Source organism: Galeopterus variegatus, unplaced genomic scaffold, assembly GCF_000696425.1.
Source record: "Galeopterus variegatus unplaced genomic scaffold, G_variegatus-3.0.2 Scaffold320, whole genome shotgun sequence".
NCBI lineage: Eukaryota > Metazoa > Chordata > Mammalia > Dermoptera > Cynocephalidae > Galeopterus > Galeopterus variegatus.
The window spans coordinates 324,386-343,732 of record NW_007726431.1 but is presented as its reverse complement, the minus strand read 5'-3'; the positions used below and the strand labels follow the sequence as shown (position 1 = coordinate 343,732).

Here is a 19,347-nt window from a genome sequence, read left to right as displayed (position 1 = left end):
CCCCCCCCCCCCCGTTTACAGTATAGGTCCTGTTTCTCAGTCCACATTTTTGATGTTACTAGATCAGTAATTCAATAGACAGCCAAGCAGGTGTTCAAATCACTCCTGACCCCCAGAATTCCTTAAATGACCCCTCGAAGCAGTGAAGTGAAAACATTCTTAGCATGTCAGAATATTGAGATATCTCAGTTGCCTTAATTTTTTTTTTTTTTTCTTTTTTGGCTTTATTTTTTAAAGGCTCTTTTGTGCCTTTTCTTTTCTTTTTAGCATTATAAGAAACCTTCTCTGAATCTTGGCCATGAGGATTGGAAGATTGTGTGTATACAGGACCTGCAGATTGTGCTTATTGGCAACATAGTTCTAATTGGGCGCTGTGCCAAGGGTCTTTAAAAGATGAATCTTGAAAGGGTGGAAAGAGGGTAAAGAGCGATGAGGCTTGGAACTCTTCTGTGGTAGCTAAGGGCATAATATAATATTGCTCTTGAAAAACGTAACATTTTTATTTTTAAATATAGGCCTTTTGACTGCAATCTTACATTCAATTCAGTTTAGTCAAATTTGATTAGTATGTCCCAGGGTACTATAGGGGGTGATAAAGATATGAATAATATTAGCCCCTTTCTTTCTAGTTGCTTAGATAAAACATACACAAGTTAGCCTTACTTGGCAAGATTATATTTTACTTTTCCCTTTCCATCCTAAAAAGTATGTTCACATTGTTAAATAGTATTCTTGGAAATGTCCATGCATACCCCTAAAATAAAAGATCTCTTGTATAGGCAGTTGATTCAGGATTTAGACAGTTGCACGGAGCATTTTTTCCATTGGTTTGTCATCCTCTTAGCAGAAATTAATCTAATTTCCAGGCATAGTTGAAACTGGTATTTAGCACCTTATCTCACCAATTTTATTTCATTGTTCCACAATATTGTGTAAATGTGTCTTATGTTAAAGATCGGTGCATTAATTATGTATTGTTGTGTAACAAATTACCTCAAATTTGGTGTCTTAGCACTTATTATTCACAGTTTCTGTGTGTCAGGAGTCTGCGTAAGGCTTAGCTGGGTGCCTCTGGCTCAGGGTCTCTCAAAGCTAATCAGTGTCAGCCCCAGGCTGTGGTCATTTTGAGGCTCTGTTGGGGGAGAATCTACTTCCAAGTTCACTCACTTGCCTGCTGGCAGTTCTCAGGACTTTGGGGCTGTTGGACTGAGGTAGTCAGTTCCTTGCTGTACCCCGTGGGCCTCTCCATAGGGCAGCTCACAACATGGTGCCTATGTCCAGCCACAGTCAAGAGGAGGAGGTTACATAAGGGTGTGAATACAAGGGGATGGGGGTCTTTGGGGGCCCTCTTAGAGGCCACCTACTATAGTCAGCAACAAAACCAATCACGTTAGTGTACAGCGAATCTCACAAAGGTTGAAAGGTATTCTTCTCACTCTGTCTTGCTCTTTTGATTTCTTCTCCTTTTATTGTTATTATACATTCTCTTGGGTGGTTCCTCCCAAACACTTCCCCCTTCTTCTGGGCATTAAATTATGGGTGACATACATAGTAGACAGCAGATTGATTTAGTTTTTTAAGATTTGTTAGTTTTGTAGCATGTCAATGAGCCATATAAGGTCTTTCTTAAAAACCTAAAGTCTTGAAAAGTGAATTTGGAGAGTTTTGCTGGAAAAAGCATGGTGTTTGGTATATTGACAAATCTGCAGAGAGAAATTGAAGGAGACTGTGGCTCCTTAATGCATAGGAAAATAGGTACATTTCTTGCACAGTGGTTGAGGAGGGGCTTTAAATCGAGTTGGCATATGCCCATGTAAAGAAGACCTAAAAATGTAGATGAAAGGCATTGTTGTCCTGGTTGTGTTTCTAATGAGTGTATCCTCAGGAGCTGAGCATCTCCTAGCCACCTTTCAACCTTGTGCATAGGTCAGGAGAGCAGCTGGCCTGCCATCTTTTAAATTCTGTGGAAATTAGCTGTTTTATGGGAAAACTCATCTATTTCTCTTTCAGGAAGGGTGCAGCTTGGTTTTCAACAAAGTGCTCAAAACATACACATGTAGGCATTAAAGATTTAAGAAAAAGTTAGCCTTAATCAGATTCTGGTCAATTTGTAATAACAGAAATTGATATATGAGGTAGGTTCCATGCTAAACCAGTGGAGACTTAGAGAAAAGGAGTATGGATTCAAATTGCAAAGCGTGCATCAGCTAGAAGACCTATGCATGGGGTGTGTTGGGTGTGTTTTCTTTTTTTAGTCTTGATTCTGACAATGCATCACATTCCTTCCAGTGTCTTTGCGTTCTCTGTTCTCTGCTTGCAGTGGCCTGTGTTCTTCCTCTGTCTCCCCTTCCCTCCCCTCACCTTGCTGGTTCTTTCTCTCCCTTATGGTCTCAGCAGAGAGACATTCCCTGACCACTCGATTGAAATCATTCCCAGTTCTGCCTCTCACCTCCTGATATTGCCTCTTCTTGTTCTGTGGCTTCAGATTTTGTTTGGTATCTGCCTCTTCTCCTGTATGCCCCCTTCCCCCAGGTCTCTCTCTTTCTCTCTCTCTCTCTCTCTCTCTCTCACACACACACACACACACACACACACACAAACACACATGACAGTAGGCTCCAGGAGGGTAGGGGGTTTGTCTGTTTTATTCCTGGCTGTAATCCCAATGCCTGGCACATAGTTGTACTCAATGAATATTTGTTGAATGAATAAAATTACTTATGGCCATTTCTCATTATATACATCACATTTGGCTGAGGGCTTATTGCTTACAGTCCATCTTCCCCCACAAGCCTGGTGTCCCATGTGTCGGGGGCTTGTTCCTCAGTGTTCCTAGTGCTTTGCATGCCTCAGAGTAGCTGCTTGGGACACTGAGGATGAAAGAGTGAATGAACCCTTGGACAAAGGGACCAAACAGAGAGCAACCTTCAGTTCCTAGGCAAGGAGCAGGAGGCCCTGGGCACTGTGTGTTTCTGAAGGGCAGCACCCGTGTCTTTTTCACGCTTATCTCTCCATGGCTGGTACTCAGCCCAGTGCCTGGCATAGAGCAGAGGGTCAATACAAGTTAATTGGACAGGATTGAATCGAGCTGGGAAAAACCTAGAACAAAATCTCTCCTGACAACAACATTGGATGAAGCTCAGCTTATGACTGCTCCCTTAAAGATGGCAGGGATGGCTCTTTCTGGATTCCTCTCTCTGACTGTTTTGTCAGAATGCCCAGTAGTAACCATTCATTCATTCATTCATTCCCAAGCTCTACCTGGGAGTGTACAGGGCATTTGGTGTGGAAAGCTATACAAGTTTTCGGTCTCGCCTTTAGAAAGCTTACCTAGAGGAAAACTTGGGCTTTATTTTCTAGTTTATACAACCTCCTTGAAGTGACAAAGGAGTTGGAATCAGGTGTTTGTAGTTTCTGGGGTCTGTCCTCTGTGTCGGCCTCCACACCACAGTCTTTGAACAGGAGTAGAAAGGTTACCAACTGTGGTTGCAAATTGGCTCCTGCGTTAATCCTGGCTTATTCAAAAACACTCAATATTTTTCCAAACTAAGTTTAGGGCTTTTGATTGAAGCCTGAATCATTTACTGCAGCAGAGCATATCACTAATATAGGAAAAACTCGAACTTAAAAATACAAAGCCCCTTTAAGTAATCCAATATAGAATAATTACATTATTAAATGAACCTGTGGGTCTCAAATGATTTTTTTTTGCTGCCATTTTACATGTGAGGATAATAATGAACTGTGCTAAGTGAACAGAGGAAAATATTTAACAAGAGGGAGCATATTTAAATCATTTGTCTATGTTTAAAAACAAAACAGGAAGATTTACATTAAAGTGTTCTAAATGGGCATACAGCTTTCAGTGATTCTCTGTGAAAACTGCTCTTGTAATTAATGATGACATCTCAAGACTCCATACCGATGACCAGTAACTTTAATAATTCAGAGGCTTCCACCATGATTTTCATATAGCAACAGAGGCAAAGAGTTTTCTTCTTTCTTTGAGGGTTTTATGGAATTTGGGCCCTGCTGAATGATGTGCCTGGGCAGAGGGTCATGTGCCTGCAAAACTAGGTGAGAAAAAGATCAGGAGATATAAAAGTAACAGTTCGGAGTCATTCAGCTTAACAGAACAGCTGGTTTGAGCAGCAGTTGAGTTTGGGTTTTATTGTCATTGTTTTTGCTTTGATAGAATCTGCTTACAGGTAGCCCAACGGAGCTGCAACACTGGAATTGCACTTATTTATCTTCTTTTGTTAATGTTTTAATGGCCAGAGCTAAGTATTTGGGTGCCAAGCTTGTTTTTATTATGGCAACCTGAAAGTAGTTTAAAAAATAGACTGTGCAGTTAACATCCTATGAATTTGGCCAAAGGAAAGGTGGGCAAGCTCAGACACTGACTTAAGGCATCTTCTTTACATATCAGATGCTTGCCTGTTTAGAGAGAAAATATCTAGGGCACTGGGATGCATTTTCTTGCTCTCTGTGAAAATTGTCTTTAATTTTAGGGAGGAAAAAAGATGCACGCATGGGAAGTCCAAGAGGAAAGAAACGAAACTGGGAATCAATGAGAGGATGTTTCTGGGGCTTTCTTTAGAGATGGCCTCCTGGTCAGGGGAGCAGGCTGCAGCCCAACAGCTTTTAGATTAGCGTGTATTAAATATGTATTTAGGAAAATAAAATATTTAGGAGTTTTGAATTACGTGCTTGGTACACAAATGCCGTTGGCTGTACCATGAAGGACGGTTGCATTACATTTGACAAATCATGCCTCAGAGCACTCTTCTTTTTGCTTACCCCTCTAATTGTGCCAGGATGGATTTCCAGAATTCAATGAGTCACAAGCTTCATCCAAACTTCTGGTGAGGGGGGATGAAAAGGTTGGAGGTGGAGAGGCTGGCTTGGGAAATTGGAACCCAATACGTTAATGAGCCTCCATGGCAAATCCATTTCATCGTGTTAAGGGAGTCAAATTAAATCTTAGCACATACTTGAGAGGCTATCTTCATAGCTCAGACAACAGAAGATTCTTCACATTTTTAACTAGCACATGAATGGCAATTTTTGTGGTCTTACTTTGCGGGCAGAAACTACCATAAGGATTAAAAATTAAAATCTTTTTTGTTGGGAAGTGACTTTAAATCCACCCACCCCAGGGAATTGGAAGGAGGTGGGGAAAGGTTTAGTTGTCCCAGGGTAGGAGTAGGAGGTGTGACTACTGAAAGGGCTTAAGAGACCAACGTTCCAGAAAGAAGACAGTGCTACCACGCTGGTGTCTGGTTCCACTTGAGTTTTCTCAGCTCTGAAATAAGTCTGAGAACACCCTTGTAAGGACTCAGACAGTCCTTGTAGGGACTGCCTGAGATAATATTTGTTAAATTCGTAGATTAGTGTCTAGTCAAGTAAAGCATCTCAGAGTTTTCTGCTGCTGTATGCTGATTGCTGAGGAGGATGAGAAGCTTAGGTATGCTTAATTACCTTTTGACTTTCCCTTGGAGGTCCCCAGCAGGAGCCACAGGGCTGTTATTGTTCCTAGACAAAGAATTAAGAAGAGTTAGGAAGACACAGTTACTCACAGGAGACAAGCGAGCACCACTTACCCCCTACTCTGCATTTTCCATTCAAGTTATGTTACATAATAGTAGTAATAGCCGCATTTCTTGGATCCCTACTGTGTTCGCCATTGTGCTATAACAACTACAACATCTTAACTATGAGGTTGGTTCTTTTATCCTATTTTCCAAGATTAACATGGACATTTAATACAGTACAGCCGCATTCGAACCTGGGTCGGTCAGACTCAAAGGCCAGTGCTTTCTCAGATATCCCAACATAGGTAATTTCCCCCAACATGGAACATCCAGAGACGGGGTACCATTAAAATAAGTATTTGTGTGTCCCTTAGGGCCAGCGCAGTCTTTGGCTTTTTGGAAAGTATAAGAGAAGTAGAAGTTAAGCAAGGATACCTGTGTCTGAAAAAGTGTTTGCAATTCAAGTGTTTACTGTAGAAGACAGAATTGTGCAATTCTGCATCATATACTGATGCCTAATAAAGATTTAACATTATGTCACAGGTAATAAGAACAGTCAGGGACCAACTTAGAGCTGATATCTTTTCATTTTGCCTACTAAGGACATTAAAAAACAACTACTACCATCTATTGTCATCCTCATTTCAGAGACAAAAAGGGCATTGTAGCACCAGATGAAAAAAGGAGGAATAAAGTCTTAAATGAAAAGGGTGTGCAGCGTCCCTCCATATTAATCCTGCTCCTTTCTTCTCTCCGCACTCTGCCACAGGAGGCTGATCTGTGTGGGCTCCACTAACAGAGCCCCTGGGCCCTGTGGTTTCCATTGGGATTCAGCCATAAAGGTGCCCTGCCAGGAATGGCGGGAAGGAGGAAGTGAATGCAGGTATTTATTCCCTGTTCCTTCCTGGGATGACCCTCCAGGCTGGTGGGTCCCTCTGAGAAAGGTACAAGAGTCTGATAGGAGAGTCTACTGTGATCCTTACAATCACTCCCTTCCCCCTTTGACCCGGGAGTGGTGATGGCTGAGCTGCTGCTAGCCCAGGTCCTTTTACTGTCCACCTCTTATGCTTCCTTTACGTCCCACCAACACCTGTGTCAAACTCTCCTCTGATTATCATTCTTCAAGTATTCCATCTATTTCCTGTTGGGATACCAACTGTTACGAGGACAGTCCTTGAAATCTAGCAGACTTAGCTTCGTGACACTCACTATGTCCCCCACTTTTTCTCATTTCATTGTGGACCAGTGAAAGCTTCATCTTGTTCTGACCCACATTACCTGCCTTTCTTTCCTGACTTTCTTGGATCTCTGAGTGACAGCCCCTTACCTGAAGAGTGAAACCCTTTTACTCACTTTGCAGGTGTCCTGCTAGCAGAGCACACTGATGTGTGATGGGGAGAGAGACTGGGTGACCTGGTAGGTGCCTCAAGTGCAGCATGTCTGCAGAAGCCTTGAAAGCTAGGCAGAGGCCACTTAGCCAGGCTCAGAGGTGGCACTTTCTCCCCTCACCTGGTGCACTGGTGCCCACCATAGGCACACACGCCTGACCAGAATGGTTCTGTGTTCCATGCAGGGCACAAGCTGAAGTGGTTATAGTTGGTCTTTCCAAAAGTTGACACTTAGCAGTTTTTCATTTTTAGTTTCCATCTTGATGGAAATTTCCCACCCTTGTGTAACCAATGGACAGTTAATGTCACGTATTGTGTTTTGTGTTCCCAACATTTGTCTATTTCGAATGCTGCCAAGCACATTTAAAAAATCTGGGATGTTCAGGGAAGATGGAGGTGAATATGCTTTCCTGCTCTCATTTTATCCCCTCCCTGCCCACCCTTCTAATGTTATATCTACACGTGTCCTTGGGATCTAGCAGATCTAGCCCTCCTCAGGAATGGCCTGTTGTTGGGTACCACATGGTATGATAGGAGAGATTCCTGTCATGTTCTCTCACCTGAAGGACGATACATTAGTAAAGCTATAGGTTTAGCTATGTGTAACAGAGGGCCATAATTACAGCTGTTTAAATATGTTGGGAGTTCAAGATCTCTCTCCTGTCACAGCATAGAGGTGTGGGTTCAGGACTAGTATGGTGGCATTGCTCCATGAGGTTGTCTAGGGATCAGGCTCCTTTTTCTCCTGAGGAATTTGCCCTCATTTGTATGATCCAAAGCCATGCCCACTCCTTTCAAGGGCATGACCTGGAAGGTGCATACATCACTAATAATCACATCCCCTTGGCCATTACTTGGTCACATGGTTGCACCTGGCTGTAAAGGACGCAGAGAAATAGTGTCTTTATTCTGCAGCCAGCAGAGTAGCAGTGTATTATTATAAAATAAAGGAAGAATAGGTATTGGGGAAAAGTTAGCCACAGTTGGGAAGTAGCACAGTTGGACATTCCCCTTGTGTCAAGTAACATATTTTCTTATAAATAAGTCAAATGGGCTGTGCAGTTCCACTGAGCTTGAGTTGACTCAGAGACACTTAATTGATAATGAGGAACTGGAGTCTGGAAGAATTTTTGGAGCCAAACTGTAGAATGTAGTTTTGGGCTTTAGAGGTGAGCATTGGAATCCCCATGGAGAATGATTTTTTTCAAGGAGCAAAATGCAAAGAAAGAAGACCTGGACCCAGACTGCATCTAAGTATGTATGTTGCCTACATTTTCCCAGGTGGGAGAGGGAATGAAGAAGAGGAAAAACTAAGCAAAGCTGAGTAGACGTGGTAGATACTGGGCAGGTGTTCTCCTTTTGTCTCTTGCATATCTGCATGTCTTATGAGCAAAGCCACTGACTGCCTTTGTTCCAGACTCTCTTTTCAAAGATGTTTATATAGTAAACAGCCTTGAGAGACAAAAAAAAGTGTCATGTTCCAGACACAAGAGCAAACATGGTTACTGTCCAGGGGTTCCCTAAACTCAGGGTTCTCCTATAATGTACCCCAACATGTGAGCAGGTATTGTCTATCCCTCTTTACATCTCCCTTTGGGAACTGGATATTAAAGAACCAGCATAAATGCGGATATATTGACTACTGCTATTGCTGTGAGCAATAAACCATCCTTTGTCTCTGACCAGGAGTCTCATGGCTCCTTCCAGCATCCATGAAACAGTGGCAGGCAAATTTGTAAATTTACAAGTAGGGTAAAATCTCAGATTCTTCACAGTTCTTAACAGGAGAGTTTCAGGTCACAATTAGGGTTGTTCATTATCAAATGCTACAAAGAAGTCAAGAAAAATGAATAAGAAAAAGGCCTTGGTTTAGTGCATCACACAGTGGTCTCAGAAGTTTTGGGGCTCAGGACCCTTTATACTCAAATTATTGAGGACCCCAAAGAGATTTTGTTTATGTGGATTATCTCGATTGATATTTACTGTTTTAGAAATTAAAACTAAGGAATAGTTTAAAATATTTGTTTACTCACTTAAAAATAATATGACATCCTCATGCAAAAAAAAAGAATGTCAAGCTGAACCTCATCATACTTTATACAAAATTAAGTTAAAATGGATCATATTTCTAAATATAAAATGTAAAACTATTAAACTTTTGGAAGAAAACAGGAGCAATTCTTTGTGATCTGGGATTAAGCAAAAAGTTCGTAGATACAATAGCAAAACTAAAACCCATAAAAGAAAAAATCTGACCAATTGGACTTAACATTTGAAATGTTTGCTTTCTGAAAGACGCTGTTACAAGAATGAAAAGACAAGCTACAAAATGGGAGAAAGTATTTTCAAATCACATATTTGAAGACTTGTATCCACAAGGTGTAGGAATTCTCAAAACTCAACAGTAAAAAGAAAAAACTCAATTTTTTAAATGGGCAAAAGCCTTACACACTTCACTGAAAAGGACGTGTGGATTTCAAATTAGCACCTAAAATGATGTTTGACATCGTCAATCATTAGGGAAATAAAAATGAGAAATCACTACGTACATATTACAATGGCAATAATTAATTAATGAATTAACAGTGACAGTATCAAGTGCTGGCAAGGATGAGGAGCATGTGGAACTCTCGTACCTTGCTGGTGGGAAGGCCAAGGAACAGGCAGTTTCTAAGACATCAAGTGTACACTTGCCAGATGACTCAGCAGTGCCTCTCCTAGGTCTTTTTCACTCTAAAGAATTGACAGTGTGTGTTCATGTGAAAACCTGTATGTAGATGTTTAGGGCAACCCTATTTATAATCACCAAAACTGAAACAATCCAGAAGTCCCTTCATCAATGAATGGATAAGCAAACTCTGGGGACACATCCATACCAAGGAATACTAATCAGCAGTAAAAAGCAACAAGCTAGTGATACCTGCAACAACATGGGTGGATCTCAAAGGCATTAGGCTGAGTGAAAGAAGCAGTCTCAAGATTTCATACTGTGTGATATAATTTTTATGACATTTTAGGAGAGAGAAAACTATACCAAGAACAACTCAGCAGTTGCTAGGATTTGGTGAGGGTGAGGGAAGAGTATGACTACTAAGAAAAAGTAGGAGGGGTTTTGAGGGTGATGGACTGATTGTAGTCGTAGTTTTATGAATCTATCCATTTGTTCAAATTCATAGAACTGTACACTAAAAAAATTAATTTTACTGTAAGTTAATTTTTAAAATAAAACTAATGGCAATATAAACCCATTATGTAAACATAACACATTTTTATGAAAGTTAATCTATATTTTTAAAAACAAAAAAAATAGTAAAAATCAATGGTATTGTTTTAACTTTTTTGTAAATTTGTTTACTGTCTAGCTTAATAGAGAGCTGAATTCTCGTCCTGGCTTCTGCATTCACTCTGTGGTAATATCACATGTCACATAGTCTCTGGAAAACCCCACTCTACATTTGATAGAGAATGAGAGTCAAAAAAGATGATAATGTCTAAGTGCTACTATGATCATTGCTTTGACCCTGTGGACCACCTGAAATGGTCTCAGGGATTCACAGGGGTTCCTGGTGTGCACTTTGAGAACCACTGAAAAATACCTTGTCCCAAATGTCAGTCATTTTCATAGCATCTTGACTTTTCTTGTTGCAGTTATATGCACATGTCCCCTATGGCTTTGTTCAAATGGACCCATTTTTAACTTAAATTTATGTAAAGAGGAAACTTTCTATATTCCCTATCAATAGAAAACCAGTACCATTTTCCCATAGAGAGTAACCACAAAAATAAATAAGCAATGAGTAACAGTATATATTTTAAAAATTTTCCTGTGAATCATCTAAACTCACCTGTGCATGCTACACTTTGGAAAACACCAATGTAGAGAACTAGTGACAATGACAGTGATAGCTGACTGACCTGCTGCTTCATTTGTGTCAACCCATTGAAACCTGGCACTTACTATAAGAGGTAGATAGTATTATTATCCTCTTTTCCCCACATATGTAAAAAAAACTTTTGAAGCACAGGGAAGTGAAAGAAGTTGTCCAATGTTCCACAGCAAGTAAATGACAGGACTGGGATTTGAACCCAGGCGATCTGGCAGCAGAGTCCAAGATGCTATGCTGGCAGACGGGAAACCTGGATTCTTGTCCAAGTCCTGCTGTAAACTGGCACTAGGACATGTCACTGAACCTCACTGTCCTCATCAATAAAATGAGGGAGATAGACTAAATCAGGGTATACAAGTTTAAATGTCTGGTGCCTACCCAGGGGTCAGGCAGGTAAGGGAAAAGTGGACTGCATAGAATGCAATAGGGAGTGGTGGGGATTGCACAGCTTGTCTACAGAAGTCAGGTACTACTCAGTTTCAACTGGGTTTTCTCTCTCTCTCTCTCTCTCTCTCTCTCTCTTTTATAGGAGAAGATTAAAGCATTAAAGTCTGGATATTTTTTGTGTAAAATTTCCTAATTTTTAAACATTTGGTAGGGCCAGCCATACACACGGTCTGGCTGGTTTGTGACTTCTTGCCTAGATAATCTCCTCTGACCTAGAGGATTCATGATTAAATCAGCTGTTTTTGTACAGTGGTAGAAACAATATCCAAATTAGAGAAATAGGCAGTTTGAAACAATGATGAAAGGGGATAAGGACTTAGCAAGTATCTCCACACGGGCTACATAAATATTGATTAAAAGCTGGGTTAATTGAAAAGGCAAGGTACATTAATAGAATAACAACGTGTATTTCTTTGTGTTCCTTTTGTGTTGCATTACAGTAAATCAGCAGTATTTATCTAGTGCTAATTCTCAGTTTGCAGAGAGCTAGTGTAATCATGAGATGAGCTTATTGAAATTCTTTTCTTAGACAGAGACTTGCCCAAGAATGATGAGTATTAGGAACTTTAGTCAGCACTTGCTCAGAATAGTAAATACGAACATGTGATTTATGCCATTGTGTGTACAAAGTAGTGTTTCCTGAGACATTTTCTATATATATGTTGGCTGTTTTGTTTTTTTGGGTTGGTTTCTTGTTTCCCCCCTCCTCCGCTTATCAGATTTCCTTCGAAATCCTGGCATTTGACAACGTTGCAGGCCAGTTTTTCTGTGAATCCACAGTAAAACCTACTGGTGGCTTCACAATTAATCCAAACTTGGGTTATGGCTTATTCATGTTTATGTGAATTCCTGTGTGTGTGTGTGTGTGTGTGTGTGTGTGTGTGTGTGTGTGTGTGTGTGTGTTCAGAGAGTCTGTTTGTGAGGGAGAGAAAAGGAGGGAGAACAAAATCTATAGACAGGATCTTGAAAGATGGGTTTATTCATCAATGACGTCATAAGGCTTGTATTTTCTCTTGGTTAATAAACTATTTGTTTGGCGGTGTTGTCAGCCAGCCAGAGCTAGTCATGCCATTTCTTGGAAAAGATCTGAAGCAACTGGCAATTGAAATGATAATCATTTGATCATAGTTAGAGCTATTTGAAAATAACACTCATCTCCAAACTTGTCTCTTCTAGGGAACCATATTTGGTCAAAATGTTGCCAAATTCCATCTTTACTAATGTTGAAACTGATATATCATGCTACTTAATTATTTTCTAGTACATTCTAAACTTGATGTCTAGTGTGCCCTGTCCAGAAGCTGTTCCCATATGCTTTGAAACAATACCCTGCTGAATTTTTATTCTGACATTTAATAATCACCATGTAATAGCTATGAAATGCATGACAACTACAGATCTTTTATTTCAAGAGGATGGTGTGGTCAATCTGAAGGAAATCATCGTGGAAATGGTACTTTGTAACATGCCCCATTGTTTATAAAGTATTGAAATTTTTTTCTTGAGCAAAGGATAAAAACTGTTTCCACTTTGTCTCCCATTTAGTGGAAGTTCATATTTAATCATGATAAGAGAAAGGATTCCATTACCAAAGTTTTACCTTTCATTTTTAATCGAGTATTTGTTACTTTGCTGCTGCCTAACAAACTTTCTTCTCAGAAGCAGCTTGGAACTGGATGAGAAGTGAAATTTTATATCCTACCTTAAAACGTGTTTAAAAACTAAATCCAGGACTTCTTATTGTGTGACACTTATCTTAATAAACCCTTTTTTGTTTGAATTGGAATAGTATGTGCAGTGTGTGTGTGTTTGTGTGTGTGTGTGTGTGTGTGTGTGTGTGTGTGTGTAGGTGGGGGAAGGAAGAAAAAAGTTGTGTTTAAAGCAAAATTAGCCAAAATCAGTTGTAAATTGCTTTTGTTTAATAGCTTAGAGATATCTTCCTGTTGTTTGTCAAAAATATTTCTAAGTTTTGTAAACTTAGGGGTTTTCACAGCTAAGCTTTCTTCAGCAATGTAAAAGAAATGAAAGAAGTAAGTTCAAGCTGAAATGTCAAATGCTTAAATATAAATAATTTAACTTAAAACCGAGTGAGATGATCTTAAGCCTTTTCCAAAGAATCTTTGGGGTGGGGGTGGGGGGTTGTTCCATGTGGGGATGCCTATTAAATATCTTTCTGGATTAATTATGAGTCAGAAAAGTTGGTTGTTTCCTGGAAGCAATTAGAGATGCTAAAAATTCAAATTTATGATCCATAGGAGAAACTTAAGTTTCAACTACTTTTCTTAGATTCAAAGACTTTCTCCTCATCCACCCTCTCACCCCCTACCCCATATGTATTAAAAGAAAAAATTCAGTTCGTTTCTCAACTTACAAAGTTTTTGAGAAACATGAGAATGTGTAAGTTTCTTTCAGTGGGAAGCACATAACATTTATGAAGTATTTCTTTTGGGATTACATCACAGTTTTATTTAATTTTTAGGACAAAAGTTAAATTCAATATTTGTGTATAAGCCAGGGGAAAATGTACCATAAACATAGGAATTTGGGGGTGAGTCAGAGTTCCAAGAATCCTAGATTTACTTAGGCCATTTATGTAGAGACAGGCTAACCATTAGTCATCTAGCTCTCTCCACATTTGCAATTAATTGCACCTAAAAACTAGCTTTCACCCAAGTTGTCAGATAGGTAGAGTGAGCTTTGGCAATCATCATTGAAAATGGCTATTAGAATTACTGCCCAATTTTTGGATAGCTTCTAATTATATAACAAATATATAAATTGTTCCTTAACTAAACAACTAGCAGCAAAAAAGTCATTGAAATGAAGTGAGTTCTTGAAGATTCTCTGTCACTGAAAAACACTTGTCTGCTTGCATAAAGTTAAGACACTCCCGTGGTGTTTCAGATGGGCTTTATGAGAATATATCATTTCCCTCAAACCCCAAAATAATGTTTTTTCTTCTTCTCCAACCACTTCTTGTAGGATGAAGTCATTGCTGTTTCCGAAAAGGTGATTGTGAAGCTTGAAGACCTGGTCAAGTGGGTACACTCTGATTTCTCCAAGTGGAGATGTGGCCTCCAAGCTGGACCAGTGAAAGCTGAGGCCTTGGGAAGAAATGGACAGAAGGAAGCTCTGCTCAAGTACAGGCAGTCTACCCTAAACAGTGGACTCAACTTCAAAGACGTTCTCAAGGAAAAGGCTGACCTTGGTAAATATGATTAGTACTTCTAAATCTAACGTGGGAGTATATAGTAACCTACATTTTTGGTTATAGATTTTTCTGGAAACCCTGTCATATTATATATATGGATGGAGAGATGACTGGGTGAGTAAGAGATGGATGTTACCTGTTGGATCACAGAGCTTTCTATGCGCGGAGCCCTGTGCTGGGTGACATAACAGGTGGCCTTAAACAGCTTCCAGTGCAATATCAAGGCATAAGACTTAATTAGGCACCTGAAATTGAATTAATGAAGAGTTTAAATATTTGCTATAAGTAGTTAGTGTGACATCTATTAACCTCACGTCAGAATTTCACGTTTTATGTTGGGCGGAAAGCAAGGTGAGGAAGAGGGATGAGTTAATGTGGGGCCAGAGAACATCAAGGCGTAGGTTGGCAACCTATGGCACAGGTTTCCTTGAGCTTTTAGCATTCGGTGGTCACCATCAACTATGTATTTTTTCCTTTCCTTTTTCCCCCTCTTACATTATAAGTTTAAAAGAGAACTTGGGCTTTGGCGTCGTTATTCTGATTAGTGTTTGAATATTAACTCTGCTGCTTGCTTAGCTGTGTGGTGTTAGGCAAATAATGTAACCTCCAAGCCTCAGTTTCTCCATCTTGAAAATAGGGGAACTTTCGGGGTTATTATAAGATATAAAGGGTCTGGCACAGTGACTGGCTTATACAAGGGGTTCCATAGTTAATTATATTGTTTTTTCTTAGCATTTTCTTCTCCATTGTCTTTTCCTTGTTTTTCTGTGTCCTTTCCTTTTTTTTTTTCCTTCTCTTTGTATCCTCTGTGGCATTCACTGACTTACTCTCCTAGTGTTGCTCAAGACTAAAGTTGTTGACCTCTGATTAAAATGAGTTATTTCCTCTTTAAGCAAAGAGGAACTTCATTTTTAACATATTAAGGCATCTTTTTTTTTTCATTCTAGCACAATGCTGATTTTCACAGCCCTATTTAATGCTTTATGTGACAACTTCCTGTTTTTTTTTTAACCTAGAACTTAACTATTACAGCAAACCTAGACAATTTATTTTAATTGGCATTAAGAGACTGAATAACAACAGTCAGTGACTGTGCCTTTCATGTGACTCTGGTTTGTGATGAGCTGTGCTGTGTTTTGGGAATAGCATTACTATTTTGCAGTTAGAGTTTAATGATCAACAGTTTCCTGGCATCTTTTGGTAGATGCCTAACAGTAATATTTTGGAGGCCTGATTGTCATTTGCACATTTAGAGAAAATGATTAAGCTAGTGGTTTTCCTTCTAAAAATTATTATTATTATTTTTTCCCTTTTTGTCTTTTTTCGTGACCGGTAACGGGATTGAAACCCTCAGTGTTACGCCCGTACCGCGACTGGCAACGGGATCGCAACCCTCGGTGTCGCTTCCGCACCGCACTCAACCAGTGAGTGGACCGGTCTCTATATGGGATCCGAACCCTCGGTGGGAGTGCCGCCGCGCTCCCAAGCGGCTGCACTCTACCGAGTGCGCCACCGGGCCGGCCCCTAAAAATTATTTTTTAATACTCTTCTTACCTATGCTGATACACTGCCCAATTTTATGAATGCGTGGTAACTAGTCATGACATGCGATGATGCTGAATAATACATCTGTTGTGTTACTTTCCTAACGTTATGGTCTAAGTTGTGTTACAATTGTCTTATGTTTTTCTTAACACTACAACCTTTCTTTTGTCTGATTTTTTTTTTTTTTTTTGAGTTATGGAATATACTGTTACTAATAAAAAATTAAACAGGAAACCCACCGGGGACAAAAGGATGTGTAGATGGTTAAGCTTGATGTCACACATATAAACAAGAGTATTTATAGCAGGGTTGTTTTGTGTTTAAAATTGATAGTTTATTAGTGAACATGAAAAGAAACTCAACTTCTTAATTCCATCCAGAGATTTAGAGGTTTTGATCTCCTGGATTATAAAAAATGTCCCATCTACCTTTTTGCAATTGATTCCAGAAGGAATTGGTTTATAGTGAATATTCAAAGTACTTGCAGATGCTTTGGCCTGGAAAATCTAGATTAGTGGTTTTTAAATCTAGTTGCTCATTAGATTCACTAGGGGACTTTAAAAAATAATACTGATTACTGAGTCCAGCTTCCCCAGTTCTTCATTTAGTAGGACTGAGGCAAGGCCAAAGAACACGTACTGATAAAAAACTTCCTGGGTGATTCTGATTTGGGGGGGAGGGTCTCATTTAGTAGGCAGCTCTACAATTATAACTGAGGAAGAGAAAACAATCAACAAGAGATTTCATTAGTAGGTTCTCCTTCGGTGAGCAAGAAACACCATGTACCTTTAAAAAAAATGTAAAATACCTCTTTAAGAATAGAATTTAGGGCCTTGAAATTCTACTCAGTTGGTATGAACTGTGGGGAATTTGAGACAAATAGCTTTTGTAATTGGAATGCACACTGTGTTGTAATAATGTGGAAAGAGAAACAAAAACTTTCCTTAATGTAATGAGTTTCCATTATCTGCCTGATCTAAGCAACTCTACATTGTCAGGATTTATACTGGGGAGATAAGGGGTGTCTTTTGCCATATACATTCCTGTCCCAACAACTTGCTCTTCAGCCTCTTCCTTTCTTTGTCTGTAACATCAAAATATTTGTTGTCTGTACTTTTCTTTCTACACAGTGGTGTTCTTATCTCCCTTTCTCTTGGTCCCACTGAAACCACCTCCAATACAACATTGTTCATGGAAGTTCACACACTTATTAGGTTTTTCCTTCTGTAGAACCCTTCCAGCTCTGCATTGTTCTGACCAAAGAAAGAAGATGAACTATGAGATTACTTAAGACCCCCTCTTTTTTTTTTTTTCTGGTGGAAGTAAGCAAAGAATAGAAAGATCTCACCTTTCTATGGATAAAATAAAACTCCAACCTGTTATTTTTTCAACTGAGTTATTTCATCATGTTAAAAAGTCAGTAATAACAAAATAATTAGGTTGACTCTTAAAGAAGGGTTTTTAAAATATAAAAAGCGAATTAAGGAACTTTTCTTGCTCAGTGTTTAGGTAGAATAAGTTCCCTTTTAATTCCAGTTTGTGTCACTTCCTGTCTCTCTCTGAATTGTAAAAAAAACAAGAATGTTCTCACAAATGTGTGTCTGCCAACAAATTAATACTCCACAAAGAGAAACTCTGCCCCAAATGGCAGCTTCCAATAACTGCTCTGATTCAGATCACAACTCCTTTGTTTCTTCTCCCCTTCTCCCTTGAAGGAGCTCATTTGGACAATATTTGAAGATGTCATGTTTGCTTTTTAAAAATTTCTGGAGTTTTTGTGTAAGCCTCTAAATGACTGATGAGTAAAACTACAGATCTGAATAGTGGGAAACTAACAATCTTAAAAAACACTTCTGAGATGTGGTCCAGTATATTCATTCCCTTCCCTCTTTGTCCTTTTCAAAGAAAGCGAGCTCGATATGAAACCCATGCAAATTATGACTTTACTCGGTGAGATGTTTCACCTCCTTTCAGACTGTTTCATATTGAAGTTGATAGAAAAACAAAGAAAAATAACTATGTTACAATAAAAGGGTTAAGGAATGTATTATTCATAAGCATAATGAACACAAGAACCTGTTTTTCCAGAAGAATCGGGTTGATTAAATCATTCACTACACAAGCCTCTAGTTATTTATTTTTGCCTTTAGAATTACAGGACTTAGATTTTGTAATAAAGTGGACTTGATATCCATATTTGGTATGGCAGTTGGAAGTAGGCAAATGAAGAATTATTTCATTTTACAAAATTTTTTAGCAGCTAAGGAGTATAAACACTATCAGTTAAACATAGCAAACTTGCATTTTTTATTCCTTGGGCTATAGTTTGAAAAAATCAAATTATTTTCTATAACACTGCTTCTTACAGAGTTCCTTTAAGTAAAGTATGAAAGCTGCAGTGTAAGCTTTATTGGCCTATAAATATGTCATTATAGTTGGACTACATTTATATGCTTTGGATTGTTGTTTAAGCCAAGAAAATATGTCTCTACAGGTTGACTTTTTATTGAAACCCTTTGAGGCATACAACAGAATGTATTTTAGGCCAAGGTTATTAAAACAGCATTTTCATTTTTTTTGCTGCAGACTTACTGTCAATTACGCTGCCACAAACTGTCTGTGGATGGGCAGTTATGAATGGTTTCATCTCCAAATGTGTCTTTAGGAAAAGAAAGAAAAGATAAAGGAGTCTGAGTTGAAATCAAGAAAAGAGACCAAAAGATTGTGTGTGGGTCTGGCTGAATTTAATGATGGGGCTTCCCTCAGTTCGATTTCTGTTTCTAAAGTCCCGTCAAATTGAGAAAGCGTGGCTTCCCCTCTCCCTTCTGTCGCTGGGACTTCCACCGTACCTTTGGGAGTAGACAGCAGGGGGGTGTTCAAAGAGCAGCGGATGGGATGGCAGGAGAATCCTGGCTCTATCTGCGGATCTGTCACTTACTGGAAAAGTCACTGAAAGTCACCATATGTTTATACCTTCAGGTTCCTTGTATGGAAAATGGGCAATAATATGTAGCTTGCTTTATCTCACTGGAATTTTGAGAGTATCAACTGAGAACAAATTAATTAATATCTACTGAAGCATTTCTGATATTGAAGACTAACATGGTATTATTATATTATTATTATCAGAAGGGGGCTCTATATGGTAAGGCGCTATGTAGTACAATGTTAGCTTATTTGTTTCTTTTGAATTTCCCTGATCACACGCACGTTCTTGTGACTTAGCGCAGGGTTTACTCTCAGTAACTGTCTGCCTCAGTAGGAAACCTGCCTCAGTGGTTAAGGTCTTCCAGGTTCTTGCTTGGTTTTTATATTTATTTATTTATTTATTTATT

The 19,347-nt window shown here is 39.2% G+C and overlaps 1 protein-coding gene across 1 annotated transcript in view; it reads left to right on the top strand.

Annotated features, from left to right (window-relative positions):
• The window catches only part of ARID5B (AT rich interactive domain 5B (MRF1-like)), a 182,663-nt gene that overhangs the window by 16,247 nt on the left and 147,069 nt on the right, over positions 1–19,347 (top strand). Inside the window, exon 3 of the mRNA XM_008567460.1 lies at positions 14,239–14,464. Within this exon, the coding sequence (XP_008565682.1) occupies positions 14,239–14,464 (226 nt within the window). The remainder of the gene's footprint in view (positions 1–14,238; positions 14,465–19,347) is intronic.